The 21,399-nt window shown below is 46.1% G+C and overlaps 1 protein-coding gene across 2 annotated transcripts in view; it reads left to right on the forward strand.

The window, feature by feature from the left end:
• ME2 (malic enzyme 2) overlaps window positions 1–14,158 on the forward strand; it is a 57,405-nt gene extending 43,247 nt beyond the window's left edge. For both annotated transcript variants that reach the window (XM_087715328.1, XM_087715329.1), the window contains exons 8-16: window positions 110–219; window positions 336–433; window positions 3,961–4,074; window positions 4,737–4,851; window positions 6,063–6,205; window positions 8,774–8,876; window positions 10,539–10,609; window positions 11,971–12,069; window positions 13,709–14,158. In XM_087715328.1, coding sequence (XP_087571454.1) covers window positions 110–219; window positions 336–433; window positions 3,961–4,074; window positions 4,737–4,851; window positions 6,063–6,205; window positions 8,774–8,876; window positions 10,539–10,609; window positions 11,971–12,069; window positions 13,709–13,879 — 1,024 coding nt within the window. In that variant the 3' untranslated portion in view covers window positions 13,880–14,158. The remainder of the gene's footprint in view (window positions 1–109; window positions 220–335; window positions 434–3,960; window positions 4,075–4,736; window positions 4,852–6,062; window positions 6,206–8,773; window positions 8,877–10,538; window positions 10,610–11,970; window positions 12,070–13,708) is intronic.
• The last annotated feature ends 7,241 nt before the right edge of the window (window positions 14,159–21,399 follow it).

Below are 21,399 nucleotides of genomic sequence, written 5' to 3' on the forward strand. Positions count from 1 at the left end.
CTACCGGTTGCAACGGGATCCGGAACCCACCACTGGTATGCCGGATCTTTTCATGGATGACTAGAATGCTTTGCTGTTCATTTTATCTTTCTCCCTGTGTGCCTTCCAGGTACGGCCAAAACACCCTCATTCAGTTCGAAGACTTTGGCAACCATAATGCCTTCCGCTTTTTGAGGAAGTACCGAGAAAAATATTGCACTTTCAATGATGACATACAGGGTGAGCGATCAACCCCGATGCTATTAGCATATTCCCCATGTGCCCCTTTGGGCTCTGTTTTTCTTGCTTCTACGTGGATCTTTTTCGACCCTGAAAAATTGTGTGTCCTCTCTTAGGGACCGCGGCAGTTGCCTTGGCTGGATTATTGGCAGCAGAGAAAGTCATTGCAAAACCCCTCACCGAGCACCGAATCCTCTTCCTTGGAGCAGGAGAAGTGAGTTGTGTGGTTGTTCGAATTAAGACTGCGGCAGTAAATTTGGGCCCTCGTGGTTTGCATTTAGTTGTCAAATATGAACAGTTGTTGAGCCAATCAGAGCATTCTATACTGAAGATAGCAATAGCAGTTAGACTTATATACCACTTCATAGGGCTTTCAGCCCTCTCTAAGCGGTTTACAGAGTCAGCACATCGCCCCCACAGTCTGGGTCCTTATTTCACCCACCTCGGAAGGATGGAAGGCTGAGTCAACCTTGAGTCGGTGAGATTTGAACCGCTGAACTGCAGATAACAGTCAGCTAAAGTGGCCTGCAGTACTGCACCCTAACCACTGCGCCACCTCGGCTCTTTTAGTTTAGATAGGTTAGGGCAGGGCAGGGGTGAAATCCAGCAAGTTCTGGAGAACTAGTAACAAAAATTTTGAGTAGTTTGGAGAACCGGTAGCGGAAATTTTGAGTAGTTCAGAGAACCGGCAAATGTCACCTCTGGCTGGTCCCAGAGTGGAGAGGGAATGGGGATTTTGCAGTATCCTTCCCCTGCCACGCTCACCAAACCACACTGCAGCCACCAAGCCATGCCCACAGAACCGGTAGTAAAAAAAAATGAATTTCACCATGGGGCAGGGGTGTCAAACTCAAGGACCATGGGCCGAATCCTCCCACAGGCTGCTTAGATCAGGCCTGCGGGGCTGCCTTGGAAACAGCGGATCGGCCCGCAGTGCCTCTGCCAGCGAAAACAGAGCTTGGGGGGGGGGGGAGCTCTGTTTTCGGCTGCAGTGACCTCCTGCATGCCAATGAAAATGGAGCTTGGGAGCCCACAATTACATTGTTGAATTCAGTTGGGTGTACACACAAACGCATGCACGCATACACACACCGCCATGAAAAATGTGTCATTAGCCTTAGTACCTAGCCAGTTGCTTTCCAAAGAGTATTTCAAGATGCCCCATTTTTCACTCTTACCTTTTGAATAACTTAATCGTGATTCTCGCCATATTATTTTATCCAGCTTTTTTTTTTTTAACAGTACAGGTAGTTCTTGCTCAATGACTGGCCACTTAGTGACTGTCCAAAGTTCTGATGGAATCTCCCCAGAGCGACATAGGACCTGGTTTCAAAATTCCAATGGCTGCCCCCCTCCCCCATAATCACATGAGCCGAGGTGGCGCAGTGGTTAAATGCAGCACTGCAGGCTACTTCAGCTGACTGCTAGTTCGGCAGTTCGGCTGTTCAAATCTCACCGGCTCAGGGTTGACTCAGCCTTCCATCCTTCCGAGGTGGGTAAAATGAGGACCCGGATTGTTGTTGGGGGCGATATGCTGACTCTGTAAACCGCTTAGAGAGGGCTGAAAGCCCTATGAAGCGGTATATAAGTCTAACTGCTATTGCTATTTCTATTGTTTAGCAACGGGTGTACTTTGGGGCATCCTGCAGTCACATACCTGTGGTTTTCGGTGTTTTTTTTTTTTTTTTTGGTTTTTTTTGCTGGATTTACCTCAGATTTTGGCAAAAATCCCCAGTTGGTGTAATGGGTTTGTTTAACAACCGCTGTGGTTCAGCTTCAGTGTTCATTAACCATGCTGCACATCCAACATATCCCAAAGGTGCTTTTTTTCAAGGGGCAACTGGACGTTATGGATTTCTCTGAAGGCCCTTTTGCTTCTCATCTAAGAAGCTTCTTCAGCTCTTTGTTTGAAGAGCTTAGATGAAGAAGCGTCTTGGATGAGAAGCAAAACGTCTTCAAAGAAAAACCAGAAAGTCCAGTTGCCTCTTGAAAAAAACCACCTTTGGGACAACCAGGACCTTGGATGGCTGAGGATCTCCATAGACGTATCCAACACATCTGCCTCCTCCGATTCTCCTCACAACAATCCATTGAGGTGGGTTGGGCTGAGAAAGAGTGACTAGCCCAAAGTCACCCTGGCTGGCTTTCCCGCCTAAGGTGAAGTGTAGAGCTCTGTTTCGCCGCCCCAGCTCAGCACATCCGCACATGCATGCGCGTGTCCCGCCAGCCAGCTGATTTTTGGGTCTCTGCCGCACATGCGCGGGGTGGGGTGCAGGTGGGAGATGCTTGCACATGTGGGGGAGGGGGGTCATGCACGTATGCGGGGGACGGGGGGAGCACGGGGCGGTATGGCGTTCCCCTCTCCCCTGCGGCCTGTTTTTGGCCCCAGGAGGCTGCAGGGAGGCCTACTAGACCCAAAACTGGGCTCTGGGGCGAGGAGAGCATAGGGAGGTATGGCGCTTCCCCCCCTCCCCCGGCCTGTTTTTGATCCCAGGCGGCTGCAGAGAGGCCTGCTAGGCCCAAAAACGGGGCTATGGGGGCAGTAGGAGCATGGGGAGGTATGGTGTTTCCCCCTCCCCCCCCCACGGCCTATTTTTGGTCCTAGGAGGCTGCAGGGAGGCCTACTAGACCCAAAACGAGGCTCTGGGGTGGCGGGAGCATGAGGAGGTACGGCTTTCCCCCCTCCCCCCTGGCCTGTTTTTGGTCCCAGGAAGCTGCAGGGAGGCCTACTAGGCCCAAAACGAGGCTCTGGGGTGGCGGGAGCATGGGGAGGTACAGCTTTCCCCCCTCCCTCCTGGCCTGTTTTTGGTTTCAGGAAGCTGCAGGGAGGCCTACTAGGCCCAAAACGGGGCTCTGGGGGCAGTAGGAGCCGTGACCCGACAAATGCGCACCCGACAAATGCGCGCCGACAAAACCGCCGTGACAAAACGGCGAAGTCGAAAGTGCGCCCACTAAAGCGTGCCGACAAAACCACGGCCACAAAAGCGTGATTAGGGTTTTTAGGTTAGGGTTAGGGTAAGGGTAAGGGTTAGGGTTGTTAACATCGTTACTGTTGTTTTTGTGTTATTTTCAATGGCGCGCATTTGTTGACGCGCTTTAGTGGGCGTGCTTTCAACTTCGCCGTTTTGTCGCAGCGGTTTTGTCGGCGCGCATTTGTCGGGCGCACAGTTGTCCGTGAACCAGTAGGAGCATGGGGAGATATGGCGTTTCGCCCTCCCCCGCCGGCCTGTTTTTGGTCCCAGGAGGCTGCAAGGAGGCCTACTAGGCCCAAAACGGGGCGCGGGGTGGTGATTGTGTCGCGCATGCAAGCACAGTGGGGCGGGACATGCGTGCAGGGGTTGTCCTGTGCACATCGCTTAATGGGTGTGGGTGTGTGCTGTCACACGCGCCCTTGCGCATTTGGCACACAATGACAAAATGGTTAGCCATCACTGCACTTAGACCAAACTGGCTCTCATTGCTATTATTATTATTTTTTTTAAAAAAAAAATTAAAAAAATTCTGCAGGGCAAGTCTCTTTATAATTGTATTTTCAAATGCTCTTTTCTCCTTGGTGGAGAAGTCGACTAGCCATTCACTCAGTCCAGCATATAAAAGCCATTAGAGAGATATGCCAAATGTTATTTTTTTTTCTTTATTGATTGTTTCTGTGTCTTCTGGAAACTGATTTCCAGACTCCTTTACCGATGCCAACACAACCCTGCCAAACATGTTTTTTCTACTCTTTGTCTCCTCCATCAGGCTGCCCTTGGTATTGCAAATCTCATCGTCATGGCTATGGTGGAAAATGGTCTTTCTAGTGAAGATGCTTACAAGAAAATTTGGATGTTTGATAAAGACGGCTTATTGGTAAAGGTACGGTGCCTGTGAATTTGGAAAAATGTTAGATCCATGTGTTCTGACTGAAACTTCCCCAAGAGCATGAAGCAAACTCCTCGTCCCGACAAAAAACCCTTTTATTAATTTACCGTGAATTCTGCTCACTCACATCCAGCAAAGTCTTTCAAGGGAGGATTTACAGTCACAGACCTTATCTGGCTTGGAGAGCTTCCAGGCTGATATCTGCAAAACTTGGCAAGGCGTCTCGGAGAGTCACCAACCAATTAAGCGAACTAAATTGTCTCCCGCAAACTCCATTCCCTTTTCGCCCCTCTTTTATTTCCTCTGGGAGGGGCCATTCATCATCCACCTGTGGCCTTACTCCCAAGTTGACCCCTGTTCTTTAGCTGTTCCCTTTGTCTGGCAACTCATGAGCACACTGGGAATAGGCTCCAGCTGTTCGTCTGCCTCACTGATGTCTGACTCTGAAGGCAGCTGATAACCGGCTTACGGCTCTGATCCCCTCTCTGCCTCTGACACAAAGCCCTCCTCAGAGCCTTCCCCAGACTCCAGGACTGGCCCATGTTCCTCACCAACCTCTTCATTGTCCAAATCTGCTGCCAGCTCCGTTTGTGGGCCACAACACCATGCTTGTTGAGGTTTCTCTAACAGTTATTCTTTATTTTATCATCTTCTAGGGCCGGGCGGAAAAGATTGATGTCAACCAGGAGCCCTTTACTCATCCAGCTCTAGAGAACATACCAAAATCTTTTTTGGACGCCGTGAGGATTCTTCAGCCTTCTGCCATTATTGGTGAGAGTTTCAGACAATTCCTGAGCTACTCATCTGAAGGTTTTTCTGCTTCTACGTCTACATTTCTGAGGTTGGAATTTCCAAATGTCTAAAGTGCTGTTTTTCAAACTTGGCCAGTTTAAGATGTCTGGACTTCAACTCCCAGAATCCCCCAGCCGACGTGGCTGACTAGGGAATTCTGGGAGTTGAAGTCCAGACAAGTCCAGTTGAAGTTGTGGCTGGAGAATTCTGGTAATTGGTCCACACATCATAATTTTGCCAAGTTTGGAAAGCACTAGAGCAGAGGTCTTCAAACTTGGCAACTTTTTTTTTGTGTGTGTTCAAATGTTTTATTTCATTTTTCATTTTCATTTCATACATTCACATATATACTGTGCATGATTGAGGCCATATAACATTGAGCAATAAACACAACCCTCCTTGTATTCCCCAAAATACAAAACCAATATAGCGCTTCAACCCTCCATACACCCTTTCTTTCTCCCCCCTCCAACTTTCCTTTCTCCCCTCCAACATTCCCCTCTCCTACTTCCCCTCCCCCTCTAACGCTCCTTTCTCCCCCTCCCTTCCATCTCACCCTCCTTCCATTCCTCTCTCGCTCCCTCTGTGCCCCTCCCTCTTCTTTCCCTCTGCTCCTCACTTCGGTGTATTTCTACTATTCATCGATATATTCAGCTTCTTATTTTATACTAAAATTTAAAAAAAAAAGGCAACAGTATACAAGTGCATTCATGTTGTTTTAAAAACTGGCACAAACTATATTTCCCCCCTCCCCCCTCCCCCCTATGACCCCATAGGGTCAAACTTGGCAACTTGAAGACGTGTGTGGACTTCAACTCCCAGAATTCCCCAGCCAGCTATGCTATGCTGGCTGGGGAATTCTGGGAATTGAAGTCCACACGTCTTCAAGTTGCCAAGTTTGAGGTCCCCTGCGCTAGAGCATTGCTGGCTGTAGAAAAATTGAGTTCTTTTTCACTTTCATCTTTCTTTTTCCACTTGTAGTACAAGTAGGAGCTTGCACACAGTTCAGGAAATGTGTGCTGTTGCATTCCAAAATGTTCCTGCAGTGGCTACACTCTGTCCAAATTTCTCAACACTGCAGGACCCCAGGGATTTATAGCCTGCCACACTGGTTAGGACAGCTCCTGCCCCACCTGCATGGAAATATTTCGAATATTTTCTTTGAGCCATGGTCTTATTTCCACTTTTAGGTGTTGCCGGGGCTGGGAGGCTGTTTTCTCATGATATTATCAAAGCGATGGCCGACATCAATCAGAGACCCATCATCTTTGCATTGAGTAACCCCACCGTGAAAGCAGAATGTACGGCTGAGGAGGCGTACACGCTAACAGAGGTAAGCTAAAATTCTCATATTAACAAATTAACAAGAGTTGGAAGGGACCTTACAGGTCTTCTAGTCCACCCTCCCGCCCAAGCAGGAGACCCTACACCAGTGATGGGTCACCTCGGGTGCCAAAAGGTGTCTCTCCCCACCCCTCCCGAAGCGCTCTGACTTCCAGTGGGCCCACTAGGTCCGTTTTTCACCCTCCCCAGACTCCAGAGGCTTTCAAGGAGCCTGAGGAGGATAAAAACACCCCAACATGCAAACCGGCGTGACCTGTCAAAACCGCGGTAGACAAAACCGCGCTTGACGAAAGCGCGTACCTGACGTCATCAGCAGCGCGATGAAAAAAATAAAAAATAAATTAAATTGAAATTAAAATAAAATTAAAGCAAGCCGATTCACATAAAGGTAAGGGTTAGGTTTAGGTTTAGGGTTAGGTTTAGGGTTAGGGTTAGGGTTAGGGTTAGGTTAAGGGTTAGGGTTAGGGTTAGGGTTAGGTTTAGGGTTACGTTAAGCGTTACGGTTAGGTTTAGCGTTAGGTTAAGGGTTAGGGTTAGGGTTAGGGTTAGGTTAAGGGTTAGGTTTAGGGTTAGGTTTAGGGTTAGGTTTGGGGGGGTTAGGGTAAGGTTTTCGCTTTAATTTTAAATTTACCGCTCACAGCGCGATGTTTTCGTCGCACTGTGATGACGTCATGTACGCGCTTTCGTCGAGCGCGCTTTTGTCTACCGCGGTTTTGTGGTGGAACCCAAACCAGAAGCCCATTACCGAACTTCTGGTTTGCATGTTGGGCGGTTTTTCACCCTCCGGAGGCTTCAAGGAAGTCTCCGGAGGGTGAAAAACGGCCAAAAATCAAGGCCGAGAATTAGCTGGGAGTTGACGGGGCAACGCCTCATGTGCCCTCGAAAATTGCTCCGCCTGCCACCTGTGGTACGTGTGCCATAGGTTTGCCCTCATGGCTCTACACCATTTCTGACAGATGGCGAAAGCTTCCAGTGACGAAGCCCCCAGAACTTCCCAAAGGCGACTTCTGTTCCATTGGTTGGTTGGTTCTCACTGTCAGAAAAAAAATCCTGATTGAATCTCTCCGTGTTCAGTTTCCATCCAATATTCCTTGACTGGCCTTGGGGTGCTTTGGAAAACAGTTCTCCTTCCTCTCTGTGGCAGCCCTTGAGATATTGGAAGACTGCTATCATGTCTCCCCTGGTCCTTCTTTTCATTAACCTAGACATACCCAGTTCCTGCAACCGTTCTTCATATGTTTTAGCCTCCAGTCCCCTAATCATCTTGGTTGCTCTTCTCTGCACTTTTTCTAGAGTCTCCACATCTTTTTTATAGTGTGGTGATCAAAACTGGCTGCAGTACTCTAGGTGTGGCCTTATTAAGGCTTTATAGAGTGGTATCAGTACCTCCCTTGTTCTTGATTGTATCCCCCTGTTAATGCAATTTAGGATTGTATTGGCTTTTTTGGCTGCCGCTGCACACTGCTGGCTCATATTTAATTGATGGTCTACTAAGACTCCAAGGTCCCTCTCTCTCTCAGTTACTGCTGTTAAGCCTGGTTTCATCCAGTCTATATGTGTTCTGAACAATCTTAGAGCATGATGTTTCTTCTCCTGGGCTTCGCAGCTTGGCTCAATTGTTGGAGCTGCCCAAAGTTAAGTCCTCTGCATCTGGGATGATTGATTGATTGATTGATTGATTACATTTATATGCCGCCCTTTTCCCCGAAGGGGACTCAGGGCGGCTCACAGTTCAATCAGGGAAGGGGGTACAAACAGGGGGATAAAAAAAGACAAGACATAACAATACAAAATTTAAAAACACACAGCAGTCATACCATTCGAGGCGGGGGGCAACAGCTCTTTAGCCCCAGGCCTGTCGGAACAGCCAGGTTTTAAGGGCTTTGCGGAAGGCCTGGAGGGTGGTGAGGGTTCGAATCTCCACGGGGAGCTCGTTTCCAGAGGGTCGGTGCAGCCACAGAGAAGGCTCTCCTCCGGGTAGTCGCCAGTCGGCCTTGGCCGGCGGATGGAATTCGGAGGAGGCCTAATCTGTGGGATCTGATCGGTCTATTGGAGGTAATTGGCAGAAGATGGAGCTGCTCTCTTCCATCATGATACACTGTGGTCATCTGATCTGGGAAGAGCTCATGTTACAGATAGCCCTCGAGTTAGGGACTACAATTGAGCACAGATTTATGGCTTGTAAATTGTGCGGGTTGTTAAACGGATCATGTGAATGCGCTTGATTTTATGACTTTTTTTGCCCGCAGTGGGCATCTTTTTTTTTGGGGGGGGGGGGGGGGCTAGAAACTAGAAGTAAACTCCTGTTTCTGGCCAAAATAAATTGAAAATTGTGTGGCTGCAGGACGCCACGACCCTGCTAGACTTTCGTAAGACCCCCTAAAGCAGGGTTCCCAAACTTGGCAACTTTAAGACTTGTGGACTTCAACTCCCAGAATTCCCCAGCCAGCAGAATTCTGGGAATTGAAGTCCACAAGTCTTAAAGTTGCCAAGTTTGGGACCCCTGCCCTAAAGACATGTTTCCAGAAGTGCCTTGACTCATCTTTCTGTTTGACAGGGCCGATGCCTCTTTGCGAGTGGCAGTCCGTTTGGGCCTGTGAAGCTGAGTGACGGCCGGTCCTTCATACCGGGCCAGGGAAACAACGCCTATATATTTCCAGGTAAAGCCTGGGAGTTCCTGCCTTGTTGATTTGTTGTTGTTTTTTCAAATTGCTCAAGAAGTAGTGCAAATAGGAAGCCCTCCCAGAAGGAGGAGCTCTACTTGATGGTAAGGTTACATGAACCAGAATCTTGCAAGTCCCAAAGCGAGGCTTTACGGACCCAGACGCAAGGGAGTGTCTCTTCTGAGAGGCTGGCCATTCCCACGTTCCTTCTGGTGGCTCAGCTGCCTCTGGATCTGACTGTTGCCCTACCTGTCTCCCAAGGTCACTCCCACACACAGTTAGATTCTCACTGCTTTGCACAGCACAGAGTTTCCTTTCCATAGAGAGCCTGCCTAAAATGTTCAGGGAGTTCAGTTCTGGGAAATCTTCCTTCCTTCCTTCCTTCCCTCCCTCCCTCCCTCCCTCTTTCTTTCTTTCTTTCTTTCTTTCTTTCTTTCTTTCTTTCTTCTTCTTCCTTCCTTCCTTCCTTTCCCTCCCTCCCTCCCTTTCATTCTTCCTCCCTTCCTCCCTCTTTAGTTCTTTCTTTCTTTCTTTCTTTCTTTCTTTCTTTCTTTCTTTCTTTCTTTCTTTCTTTCTTTCTTCTTCCTTCCTTCCTTCCTTCCTTTCCCTCCCTCCCTCTCATTCTTCCTCCCTTTCTCTCTCTTTAGTTCCTTTCTTTCTTTCTTTCTTTCTTCTTTCGTCCTTTCCTTTCTTCCTTCCTTTCCCTCCCTCCCTCTCATTCTTCCTCCCTTCCTCCCTCTTTAGTTCCCTCCTTTCTTTCTTTCTTTCTTTCTTTCTTTCTTTCTTTCTTTCTTTCCTTCTTTCTTTTTTCTTTCTTTCTTCTTCCGTCCTTCCTTTCCTTCCTTCCTTTCCCTCCCTCCCTCTCATTCTTCCTCCCTTCCTCCCTCTTTAGTTCCCTCCTTTCTTTCTTTCTTTCTTTCTTTCTTTCTTTTTTCTTTCTTTCTTCTTCCGTCCTTCCTTTCTTCCTTCCTTTCCCTCCCTCCCTCTCATTCTTCCTCCCTTCCTCCTCTTTAGTTCCCTTCTTTCTTTCTTTCTTTCTTTCTTTCTTTCTTTCTTTCTTTCTTTCTTTCTTTCTTTCTTTCTTTCTTTCCTTCCCTCCCTCCCTCCCTCCCTCCCTCTCTCTCTCCTTTCTCCTTTCTCTTTCATTGAATTCTATTCCACAACAACTGCACTGCAGGCATCCTTTTTTAAAAATGAGATTTTAAAAGAAAGCAGTTCAAAAGCTCTTGTGCTTACTGCAGAAAATACGCCCACCCCGCCCTCACTGAGCCTCCACGCAGGCCTTGTACTTACCTGGCATGATGAATGGGGCGCGTTGAGACTCCTGAGAGGGGAGAGGCGGGAGGGGTGGGTGTGGCCAGCCAGGAGTGGCATTTCGGGGTTCGCCAAACTGGGCAGAATGCTAGCTAGAGGATCGCCCGAACCCCTGCAAACCCCCAGCAGCCCACCCCTGATTATAGCAACTTTGGGTATGATTCTGCAGGGTAGCTCTTCTCTGTCTGACACCAGTGGGCACACTCTTTAGTTTTAGGTGCCGTTGTTCTGTTCCTGTTCCTGTTTGCTGTGCCTCAGTTTTCTAAAAGTTTTTATTCCATGCATGCTTTGCATGAACCATGAAAATGATTGTTATCATTTAGAATCCTTCTCTGTATGTCGCAGGTGTGGCTCTTGCTGTTGTCCTGAGTAGCGTCCGGCACATCAGTGACAATGTATTTTTGGAAGCGGCAAAGGTAAATGGAACAGGTTGGTTGGGAACTGAGCACACCATCTTTTTCATTCATTCATTCATTCATTCATTCATTCATTCATTCATTCACTCATTCACTCACTCAGATTTTTATCTTGCCCTTATTACTGTATTTTTCAGAGTATAAGACGCACCTTTTTCCCTCAAAAAAGAGGCTGAAAATCTGGGTGCATCTTATACACGGAATACAGCATTTTTTGCCTCCTGAAACCCCGCCCCCTTCACCAAAATGGCTGTGCAGAGCTTTTAGGAGCCTTGCAGAGTGCTCCGAGGGGTAGGGGAGGGAAAAATATGAGCGAAAAAACGGCCTGTTTTTCACTCTATGAGCCTCCTAAAGACTATGCATGCCTTTTATTGGCAAAAAATGGCTTGTTTGGGGGAAAAACGGGTCGTTTTTGGGAGGTCTGCAGAGTGCAAAAACTTTTTTTAAAATTTGCCTCTTCAAAACCTTAGTGCGTCTTATACTCCAAAACATACGGTAGTACATTTTTATAAAATCTAAGGGAGGCTTTCTTTGCTTTGTATTCAAAGAACAGAAGCTTCTCTCCGGTGAAGTTTGTATAGGATGTGCAAGGTCTGTTCAAGACAACTGCAGCCGGGCTCTTCCTTTTAACTTTCTTCAATCCATTCTAAGGGAAACATGTTCCCAAAACAACTTTTACATACATCACCCATAGAAGAGAAGCTCAGGGTTGAATGAAGGGAGGGGCGGGCCTTGGTGCTCTTTAAGCTCGGTTATTTTCTTGCAGACATTTCATTACCCAACTAGGTAACATCATCATGCTTAGAAAGGAATGGGTTTTTCTTTTCAGTTACAAGTGTCTTGTCAGTGTTGATGGGAGTGTTTTGATGGGAGTTATTTTTGGTGGACCGTACCTCAAGCGGGATAAATCACCAATAGAAACCAAATTCAAACAAAAACTCTGTATAAAAAAGTTACGTTCCTTCTTCAATTTAATAAAAGCACCTTTGATTTCACTGCCTGATCCAAGGAAGCCTTTCTTCCCTAATTCTGGGTGCCCCAACTGTTAAGAGCTGTGGTGGCGCAGTGGTTAGAGTGCAGTACACTACTTCTGCTGCCTGCTGGCTGCCTGCAATTTGGCAGTTCAAATCTCACCAGGCTCAGCCTTCCATCCTTCCGAGGTGGGTCAAATGAGGACCCAGATTGCTGGGGAAAATAGGCTGGTTCTGTAAACCGCTTTAGAGAGGGGTGTAAAAACACTGTGAAGCGGTATATAAGTCTTAAGTGCTGTTGCTATTGCTACAGGGCCAGGATGGGAGGTCTACTCCTGGATAAAATGCCTTATTTTTTTCCCCCCCTCCTTCCTTTTCTGGTGTTAAAAGACGTTGTCCCAGCAGCTGAGTGAGGAAGAGCTTGCAGAGGGAAGACTTTATCCCGCACTTTCCAACATCAGAGAAGTGTCCATTAACATAGCTATAAAGGTAAGGACCTATTTTCAGAACAACCCCCCCCCCCCAAAAAAAATACAGATAGTCTTCAACTTATGACCTCAAGACTGGATTATTGTAATGCGCTCTACATGGGGCTGCCCTTGAAGAGTGTTCGAAGACTCCAGCTGGTCCAGAACGCAGCCGCGCAAGCGATTGTGGGTGCACCCAGGAACACCCACGTTACACCTATCCTCCGTGAGCTGCACTGGTTACCCATTAGTCTCCGGATCCACTTCAAGGCGCTGGTTGTTACCTATAAAGCCCTTCATGGCATCGGACCTGGGTACCTGAGAGACCGCCTCCTGCCGATCACCTCCCATAGACCGATTCGATCACACAGGTTAGGTCTCCTCCGGATTCCATCTGCCAGCCAATGTTGGCTGGCGACTCCCCGGGGCAGAGCCTTCTCTGTTGCAGCGCCAGCCCTCTGGAACGATCTCCCCGTGGAGATCCGGACCCTTACTACCCTCCCGGCCTTCCGCAAAGCTGTTAAGTCCTGGCTGCTCCAGCAGGCCGGGGGGCTCTCGATATATCCAGCCCCCCGGAGATTGTGATTGTTGTATATTTTAATGTTGTTTGTGTATTATTCCCCCTCCCTTGTTTTATTGTAAGCCGCCCGGAGTCCTTCGGGAGTGGGCGGCATACAAATCAATAAAACTATAAACTATAAACTAACTATGACCACAATTGAGCCCTAAATTTCTGTTGCTAAGTGGGAGCGTTGCTAAGTGATTTGCTCCATTTTACGACCTTTCTTGCCGCAGTTGTTAAGTGAATCACTGCAGTTATTAAATCAGTAAAACAGTTGTTAAGTGAATCTGACTTCCCCATTCACTTTCCTTGCACTGGAAAAAGTGACTATGACCCTTTTTCACACTTAACAACCATTACAGCTTCCCCATGGTCACGTGATCAAAATTCGCCCACTTGGCAACTGACTCATTTTTACGAAGCTTGCAGTGTCCCAGGGTCACATGATCACCTCTTGCGACTTTCTGACAAGCAAAGTCAACGGGGAAGCCAGATTCACTTAACAAACCGTGGGTCAGGCCTGCAGCCATCTTTTCTTTTGGGTCTTTGGCCTGCCATACTTTCTATTATTCTACTATGCATTTTCTATTGTGGAAAATGGGAGGGGGAATTGTACGGAGTTAGATGCTATGTAGCCATAACAAAATTCTTTCTAGAAAGCCAAGGTCATCCTTTGTCTCTCCACCTCTGCACCTGACCGGAACTGGATGGGTGGAAGCTGCCAGCATGGCAGTGGGAGATTGGACCATGTGATGGACTTGTCTGTGTGTGGGCAAGATCTTGAACTTTGAACTGGGTGGGGAAAACCGGGAAGTTTTCAGATTCGGGTTTTCCCAGATGTGCCAACATGTCTCTCTTAATAAATTGGAACTTTGAGCAATATTTTGCCTCGGACTCTGGTTTACTTTTGGATGCTATTTGGAACCCTGTGTTACTAACGTAACCACTGCTGTGATTCATTTAACCCCCGTGGCAAGAAAGGTCGTAAAACGGGATGAAACTCACTGACTTGTGTCACTTAGCAACAGAAATTTTAGGCTCCATTGTGGTTGTACGCCGAGGGCTACCTGCAATGTAAACTTTCCTTGTTCTTCCGTAGGTCATGGAATATTTATTTGCCAATCACATGGCGTTCTATTACCCAGAGCCAGCAGACAAAACTCAGCACATACGATCCAGAATCTGGACTTCGGAGTATGAATCCTTCCTCCCAGATTTGTATGACTATCCAGGGTCTACAAACTACTCATCGGACACAAGGCGTGTTTGAAATATCCACCGGGAACCCTTTTCCAGAACCACATTCGAAGTAGGACCGCTGAAGACCTAAAACTTTCTTTTTGTGCTAAATACGACGGAACTGGGCGCATAACCGACAGTGGGTTTGCTCCCTCGGTTGGCCTTCCTCTCTTCTGAGGCGCATTCCTTTGGACGCTTGGGTTGTCTGCAAGAGAAATGAAATGTAATATATTTTCTATTCTCCCTGAGAAGCTAATTGAACAAATAAGAGAAAAACCCTTAGTTCTTTTTTTAAAACTTTTATTACCGGTCTGCTGTGTGATTAAGGTTTTTCTGTACTGTCTCATTGATGTCTGTAAGCTGCATGGGTTTACATCAAATACCAAATTGAGAACAGATGTTAGTAAGTTAAGGAAAGAGATTTGGCCTAGCCTGCCTTCTTCCTTCCTTCCTTCCTTCCTTCCTTCCTTCCTTCCTTCCTTCCTTCCTTCCTTCCTTCCTTCCTTCCTCCCTCCCTCCTCCCTCCCTCCCTCCATCCCTCTCCCTTTTCCTCCATCCCTCCCTTATTTCTTCCCTCCCTCCTTTTCTTCCTTCCTTCCCTCTTTCCTTCCCTCTTTCCTTCTTTCCCTCCCTCCCTCCTCCTTTCCTTCCTTTGTTCCTTCCCTCCTTTCTTCCCTCCCTCCTTCCTGCCTTCCTTTCCTCCTCCTGTCTCTTTCTATCCCTCCCTCTTTCATTCCCTCCTTCCTTCATTCCTTCCCTCTGTCCTTCTTTCCTTCCTTTATTCCTTCCCTCCTTCCTTTCTCCCATCTCTCCTTCCCTCCCTCCCTTCTCCTTCCTCCTTCCTTCTCCTTTTTCACAGGAAAAGCATCCAGAAATGCTGTTCTCCCTTCTTAGTTACAAAAAAACCCCACACCCCTAAATCTTCATTCTGCTGGAAGCATAAACGGACGACCAAATCACTCTGTCCCTTTTTATACTGGTTCTGTCTTTCTGCCAACCTCGGTGGCTCCTTGGTAACTGCCCTCCGCACTGATTTTTGTAGCATGGATCGCACCAAGCCAGATTTACCGCAAGGAGATGTTTTCCCCGCTTATCTTACAGGGTGGATTCAAACGTACAGCTCTGTCCTTCTTAGCTCTATGTTTTCTTCCTCTCTGGGAAATATCAATCGTGGCCGGCGCGCAATGCTGCCATCTCCTGGATCAGTGTGTGTATGTCTATATGTGCTGATATTCCGCACTTGAATAATTCAACTTTGATAGTGGCACTTGCTGCATATCACTTCCCTGACGTTTGTTAAACAGATGGGCTATTTCCCTGCCTCTCGCTTTGTCTTTTTCAAGTTTTTGTTTTGTTTTTGTTCTTCGTGCTTAACTGCGACACTCCTGAACTTCATGATGGCTGCTTTCCTCCCAGGTCTTTCTCTGTCTGGATCTAATAATTGGGAGGGAATGTGTGCTTCATTGCACCCCATCCTATGCCCTAAGACTAAAAGTTTCTCAACCTTAGTTATTTTAAGATGTGTGAACTTCCATCCCAGAATTCCCCAGCCAGCCTGCCTTAAAACAGGCAAGATTGAGAAACATCGCCCTTAAAAAAAAAACAAAAGACAGATGTCACTCCAATTAAAAAATAATAATTTATTTTTATCTCCAGGTAACCCAAAGGTGATTTTTTAGGCGGCAACTGGGCTTTCTTCTTTTGTCTTTTTCCCTCCTCATCCAAAAAGCTTCTTCAGCTCTGACTGGATAGTGGTGAATGGAAGGATTTATATTCCTTGGCAGATAGTTCGTAATCTGCATCTTTTTAGAGGGTCGTTGAAGCACTCGGAGGTTTATCTGTGTCTTCAGGATCACCTGAGTGATGCTGCTGGTTCCTGCAGCCTGCAAAAAATAAGAGAGTCCAGTTGCTGCCTGAAAAAGCACCTTTGGGGCAACCATGACCGGGATGACTGAGAATGACTCTGCAGATCTCCAGGCAACCTTGGTTTGTGACATGCATATTATATATGTCAGCTCTGGGATTTTTTTTTTTTTTTTACCATTTATTTATTTGTCCGGTTGCCTTGCCCTGTTTCTGGGAACCTGTTATTGATATAAAAGCTGCCCTCTCGGATACGTCAATCTTCAATTTGCCTATCCAATAAATTTAAAAAAAAGAAACGTCAGTAATAATAGCATCTCCATTTCCTCCCAGTTCAATTCTACAGGCTGCGCTGTCTTCTATTAGGGAAGCGAAGCCAGTTGGATACGACAGCGCAGAGGGGGGAAAGTGTACATTGTTTGACGTTTATTTTGTCTTATTCATCGGGGAACGCAAGAGTGCCAAGTGAGGGAAATGCCACTGCAGCGTTTTACTTGAAATGACAACAAAGGGAGATGGTCTCAAAATGTCACTGCTTTCCCGTGATTAAATCCCTTTGCCGTCTCTCAGAAACGTCACTTGAGCGAAAGGATTTCCCTGTGGGTGTTTGACATATTCCTACTATCTTTTCACCATCATTGGAAGTCTGTTTCATACATTGTGCCTCTTAAAGTAAGAACTGGCCCAGTCAGGGGTGGGCTGCTGGGAGTTCGCACGGGTTCGGGCCATCCTCTAGCTAGGATTCTGCCCAGTTCAGTGAACCTTCAAATGCCACCCCTGGCTTAGCTCACCCATCCCCTCCCAGGAGACTCCACGCGGCCTGTTCATCATGCCAGGTAAATGCAGGGCCCGCACGGAGGCTCGGGGAGGGGGGAAAGCGGGCCTACCGGAGGTTCCGGAAGTCCAGAAACGGGCCTGTTTCCAGCCTCTGGAGGGCCTCTAGAGCCTGGGGGAAGCAGATTTTGACCTCCTGGAGGCTCGAACAAAGCCTCCAGAGCCTGTGGAAGGTGAAAAATGGGCCTACTAGAAGTTCCGGGAGTCCGGAAACAGGCCAGTTTCCGGCCTCCAGAACCCGGGGAAGCAGTTTTTGTCCTCCCAGAGACTCGAGGAAAGCCTCCGGAACCTGGGGAGGGCAAAAATGCCCCCCCCTTCTGCCGTGGTGCAGGAGCCAACTAGGCCACGCCCACCCAGCAACAGGGCCGCGAACCCGTTGCTGCAATTTTTGAAGCCCACCCCTGGGCTCAGTGCTGTCTTTTTTCTGATAGCAGGATGGATTTTCATATTAATTTGGCACCCGGAACATTCTCAGACTGAGATTGCGTCTAGATTCAATTTAGAATTGTCGTTTCCGCACACCCAGGACAGCCGCTCGAGGAAGACTAGGGTAGAACTGCTCAATTCAACTCTGTGGGATAACTATTGAGAAACATTACAACCTTGTTTTATTGTGCCCGACTAAAATATTTTGTATAGACATTTACCTGGATCACAGGGTTCCCCCCCCACCCCCCACCCCGGTTTGGTTAATTGGGAAAGGACTAGAGTGATGTCACGCTGCCTATCTTGTTTTTTTAGAAAAGCGTCATGTGCTGTTAGCAATGTTTGTTTGTTTGTTTCCCTTTTCTGTATAATGTAAAAATAACAGTGAAACTGTACCATTTTATCTCGGGCGCTTCAAGGTTGCCTTACGTCAGCTGTACCTGCCACAGGGATGGTGTCTATTTGTAATTTAAGAAAACATAAAGAAATAATATGGGTGACTTGGTTAGCCAACTTTTAACATTCTTAGAAGACCTTATCTGAGAAATAATTGGGAAAGAATATTCTTGCATATTCCACTTCAAGGGGTCTTTTGCTCGATTCTCTCCCTGCTTTCATGGTTTTGCAATCATGTACCGTACTTGTGGAAGATAGTTGGCCGCTCTCATGAAAACATTTCCTAGTAGTCCAAGAAATGAACATGAGTTGTGTAGTTGACCAGTGCCTGGGTAAACTATATGGGCTCATATTGTCCCATAGGATAGCACAGATGATTTGGATAAATTCATAATGACTTACCACTTGGGAGTGGGAATTTATACTAGAAAGCGCTGGCAGTAATTTGCTAGATTGCACAACTCCGTATGAATTCAAGCAAAATAATATTTTATCCCGTATCTATCTACAAAGTTCTGAGTCTGGTTGTCTCGGCCTGGACTGCGCCACCGACAGTGCTGGTCCTGGGATTTCAAGAATCAAAGCCCAAATCATCTAAAGGAGGTTGAAATTTTAAGAAAGGCCCTGAATGCCTCAGTGCTCAAAATAACTTTAGCAAAAGATAGCTATCTGCTGTGTTTAATTGGCATAATTGGCATATAACACTGCTGCTCCTCCTCTGTCAACTTTTAAGTCACGTGGACTTCAATTCCCAGAATCCCCCAGCCATGCAGAAGTCTGGGAGTTGAAGTCCATAGGTCTTAAAGGTAGCCAAGGATGAGATGAATTGCTGCATACATTATATACTGTATGTAGTTGGCTGAATTTCAGTAAAGTACGCGATTTAAATAGTGAGAGAAATCCGCTTTGAACTGTGCATTCCAGTTCCACCTGCCGTAGATTATTATTATTACTAATTATTAAGTAGGAGGGGTTTTCAAATTCCAAATGCTAAGAAACAAATGTCATGTGTATGTATGTTAGAGGTTTTTCATTTTAATCACAGTTTTCAGTTTTTAATCACAAGATTCTCTTTGGGGCACTTAACCTTGTATGAGCTTCTTTTAGTCAAATTTGTAATAATTTTTATTGTAAACTGCCCAGAGTCACTTAGGTGAGATTGGCAGTATAAAAATGTAATAAATAAAAATAATAATTTTATGGACGAATACCATCTTTCTCTCCACATATACACAGCCCCCAATTTAGATAGAGGTACTATAATCTACAAAATAGCATAATATCACTTTGAGGAAACTTGAGGGAATAAAATAACTGCCAAATTCTGCATTTTTTTTTCTCCCTAAGAAAAATTTTATGCCGTTTAAAAGTGTTTTTAATTGAAAACCTGTTCCCTTGCAAATGTATTGCCGTTTGAAAAAAATGGATATCCTGTCTATTCCATTCAGTTGATTTTATTTTGCTTGGGCCTCAAAACCTAATTTCATTTTTAGCACTTTTCTACTCGCTGATTCCTGTTAATTTTGATTCTTTTTTAAATGATGACAACTGACGGTGCAAGTTGCTTTTAACTTTCAACAGCTGTGTTGAATGATTGGAGACCTCTTTGTGAGTAGGATGGAAAATGAATGCCATTCCGGAAGGAAGGGATTTTTTCTTTTTCTTTTTAAAGGTCACAATTTGGATTTTTGAATCCAAGAAGCTGGGTGGAGTTGGAGAGGAACTTAGCCAACTAGTAAACTTGGTTTAAGTCTCCTTTAGCATCATTATATCTAGTTTAGTAAAGAACTTGTTCATACAAGCTGGAAACCAATGAGGCCCTCTTTGGAAAGTTCCTGTTATGTCCCTTGGAGTTGGCCTTAATTTGAGGGCATAGAAGAAAAAGGGACCTTTTTCTTATAGGCCAGTCTTTCTTTACCTTAATCACTTGAAGGTAGGTGGATTTCAACTCCCAGAATTCCCCAGCCAGACCAGATGGCTGGGGAATACTGGGAGTTGAAGTCCACCTACCTTCAAGTGGCTAAGGTAAAAGAAACACTATTATAGGTGAATAAAGACAAATAAGGATAGTGCTTCAAATCTCTTGCTTATAGTCTTGAAAACCTGATCAGGGAATAATGACATTCTGGTTAATAACCGATTGATTAACATGTAGATTCCATTCTATTACATAAAACATTTTCCTTCTGCTGCAGCCGAATGCCTGTAATTTTGAGAATGTGACTTCATGGATGCAGGAGGCTGATATAAAGCCCCTCGGAGGGGAATTTAAAGCAAATTATGCTGCCTTGGGGAGCATTTCTCCCAATTCTCAGGATCTAAATATCCCCCCCCCCAATATTGTTTATTGCAGTCTTTGAAAACAAACACTGTTTGTAAGCTACAAATGTTTTGATAATGTTGTAATTGCACCAAGAGGCAAGCTGTGGTTTTGTCTATTTTCATAGTAAAAGCTTTTCTTTTGTTGCCTACAGTTATGTGTGCTGTTGTTGTTTTTTTCTTTTCGCTGAGTTGCACAAAAGCCTTTCCTCATCTACAGCAAGCACACCTGCCGGGGTTGATGGGCTATGTAGTCCAACAGCTCTGGAAGTTAGGAAGAAGTTGCATTAGTAGAAATTCTTGATAGCTGTTCGGCTTCTGATATTGCCGTACGCTGGATCAACACGAAGTAAAGGATAAAGGTAAAGGTTCCCTTCACACATATGTGCTAGTCGTTCCCAACTCTAGGGGGTGGTGATTATCTCCATTTCAAAGCCAAAGACCAAGCTCTGTCTGAAGACATCTCCGTGGTCATGTAGCTGGAATTACTAAATGCTGAATGCACACGGAACGCTGTTACCTTCCCTCCAAAGGTGGTTCCTATTTTTCTACTTGCATTTTTTCATGCTTTCGAACTGCTAGGTTGGCAGAAGCTGGGACAAGTAACGGGAGCTCACTCTGTTATGCAGGGCTAGGGATTCGAACCGCCGAATTGCTGACCTTTCTGATTGACTAGCTCAGCGTCTTAGCCACTGAGCTACCGTTTCCCTAAGTAAAGTGTAGTGAGGCCTAAGTGGATATGGCAGAGAAAGGTACACAGGTAGTCCTCAACTTAGAACAGTTCATTTAGTGACTGTTCAAAGTTACAACGCCACTGAAAGATGTGACTTATGACACTTTTTCACACAACTATTGCATCACCCTTATGTGGATCAACATTCACTCTTGGCAACTGACTCATATTTATGACGGTTGCAGTGTCCCGGAGTCATGTAATCACCTTTCCTCACCACCTGATAAGCAAAGTCAATGGGGAAGCCCGATTCACTTAACCACCGTGTTACTCACTTAAGAATTGCAGTGATTCACAACTACAGCAAGAAAGGTCGTAAAATGGAGCCAAACTCATTTCACAAGGTCTCACTTAACAGCAGAAATTTGGGGCTCAGTTGTGGCCATAAGCCGAGGACTATCTCTACATGCCCAGTGTTATCAGTTTGCGGCTGCAAAATTCCCGATGACTACGAAAAGGACATTCCCGGTACAGATAATCCTAAATTTAAGACCAGAATTGGGGCTAGAATTTCTATTGCTAAGCCAGGCGATTGTTAAAGGAGCCTCACCGAATTTTAGGATCTTTTTGCCTCTGTTGTTCAAGTTTCAAGTTTATTAGGATTTGTATGCTGCTCACTCCCATAGGGACTCTGGGCGGCTCACAACAGACAAGAAACATATGATTTAAAAATAGAGATAAAAAATAAAAATTGGGAGGTAAGTGGCAGGAGGCGGTCTCTCAGGTAGCCAGGTCCTAAACTTTAAAAGTAACGACTAGCACCTTGAAGCGCGTCCGGAGACCAATAGGAAGCCAGTGCAGCTCGCGGAGGATAGGTGTAATATGGGTGTATCTAGATACACCCCATATCGCTCGTGCAGTCAATCACTGCAGGTATTAAATGAATTGTGCAGCCATTAATTAAATCTAGCTTTCCCCATTAACTTTGCTTCCTGGAAACCATCTGGGAAGGTCTCAATGGTGATCACATGTCTCCTGGG

Source organism: Thamnophis sirtalis, unplaced genomic scaffold, assembly GCF_051295495.1.
Source record: "Thamnophis sirtalis isolate CommonGarterSnake01/CBP01778 unplaced genomic scaffold, rThaSir2_p1.2 scaffold_5, whole genome shotgun sequence".
Lineage (NCBI taxonomy): Eukaryota > Metazoa > Chordata > Lepidosauria > Squamata > Natricidae > Thamnophis > Thamnophis sirtalis.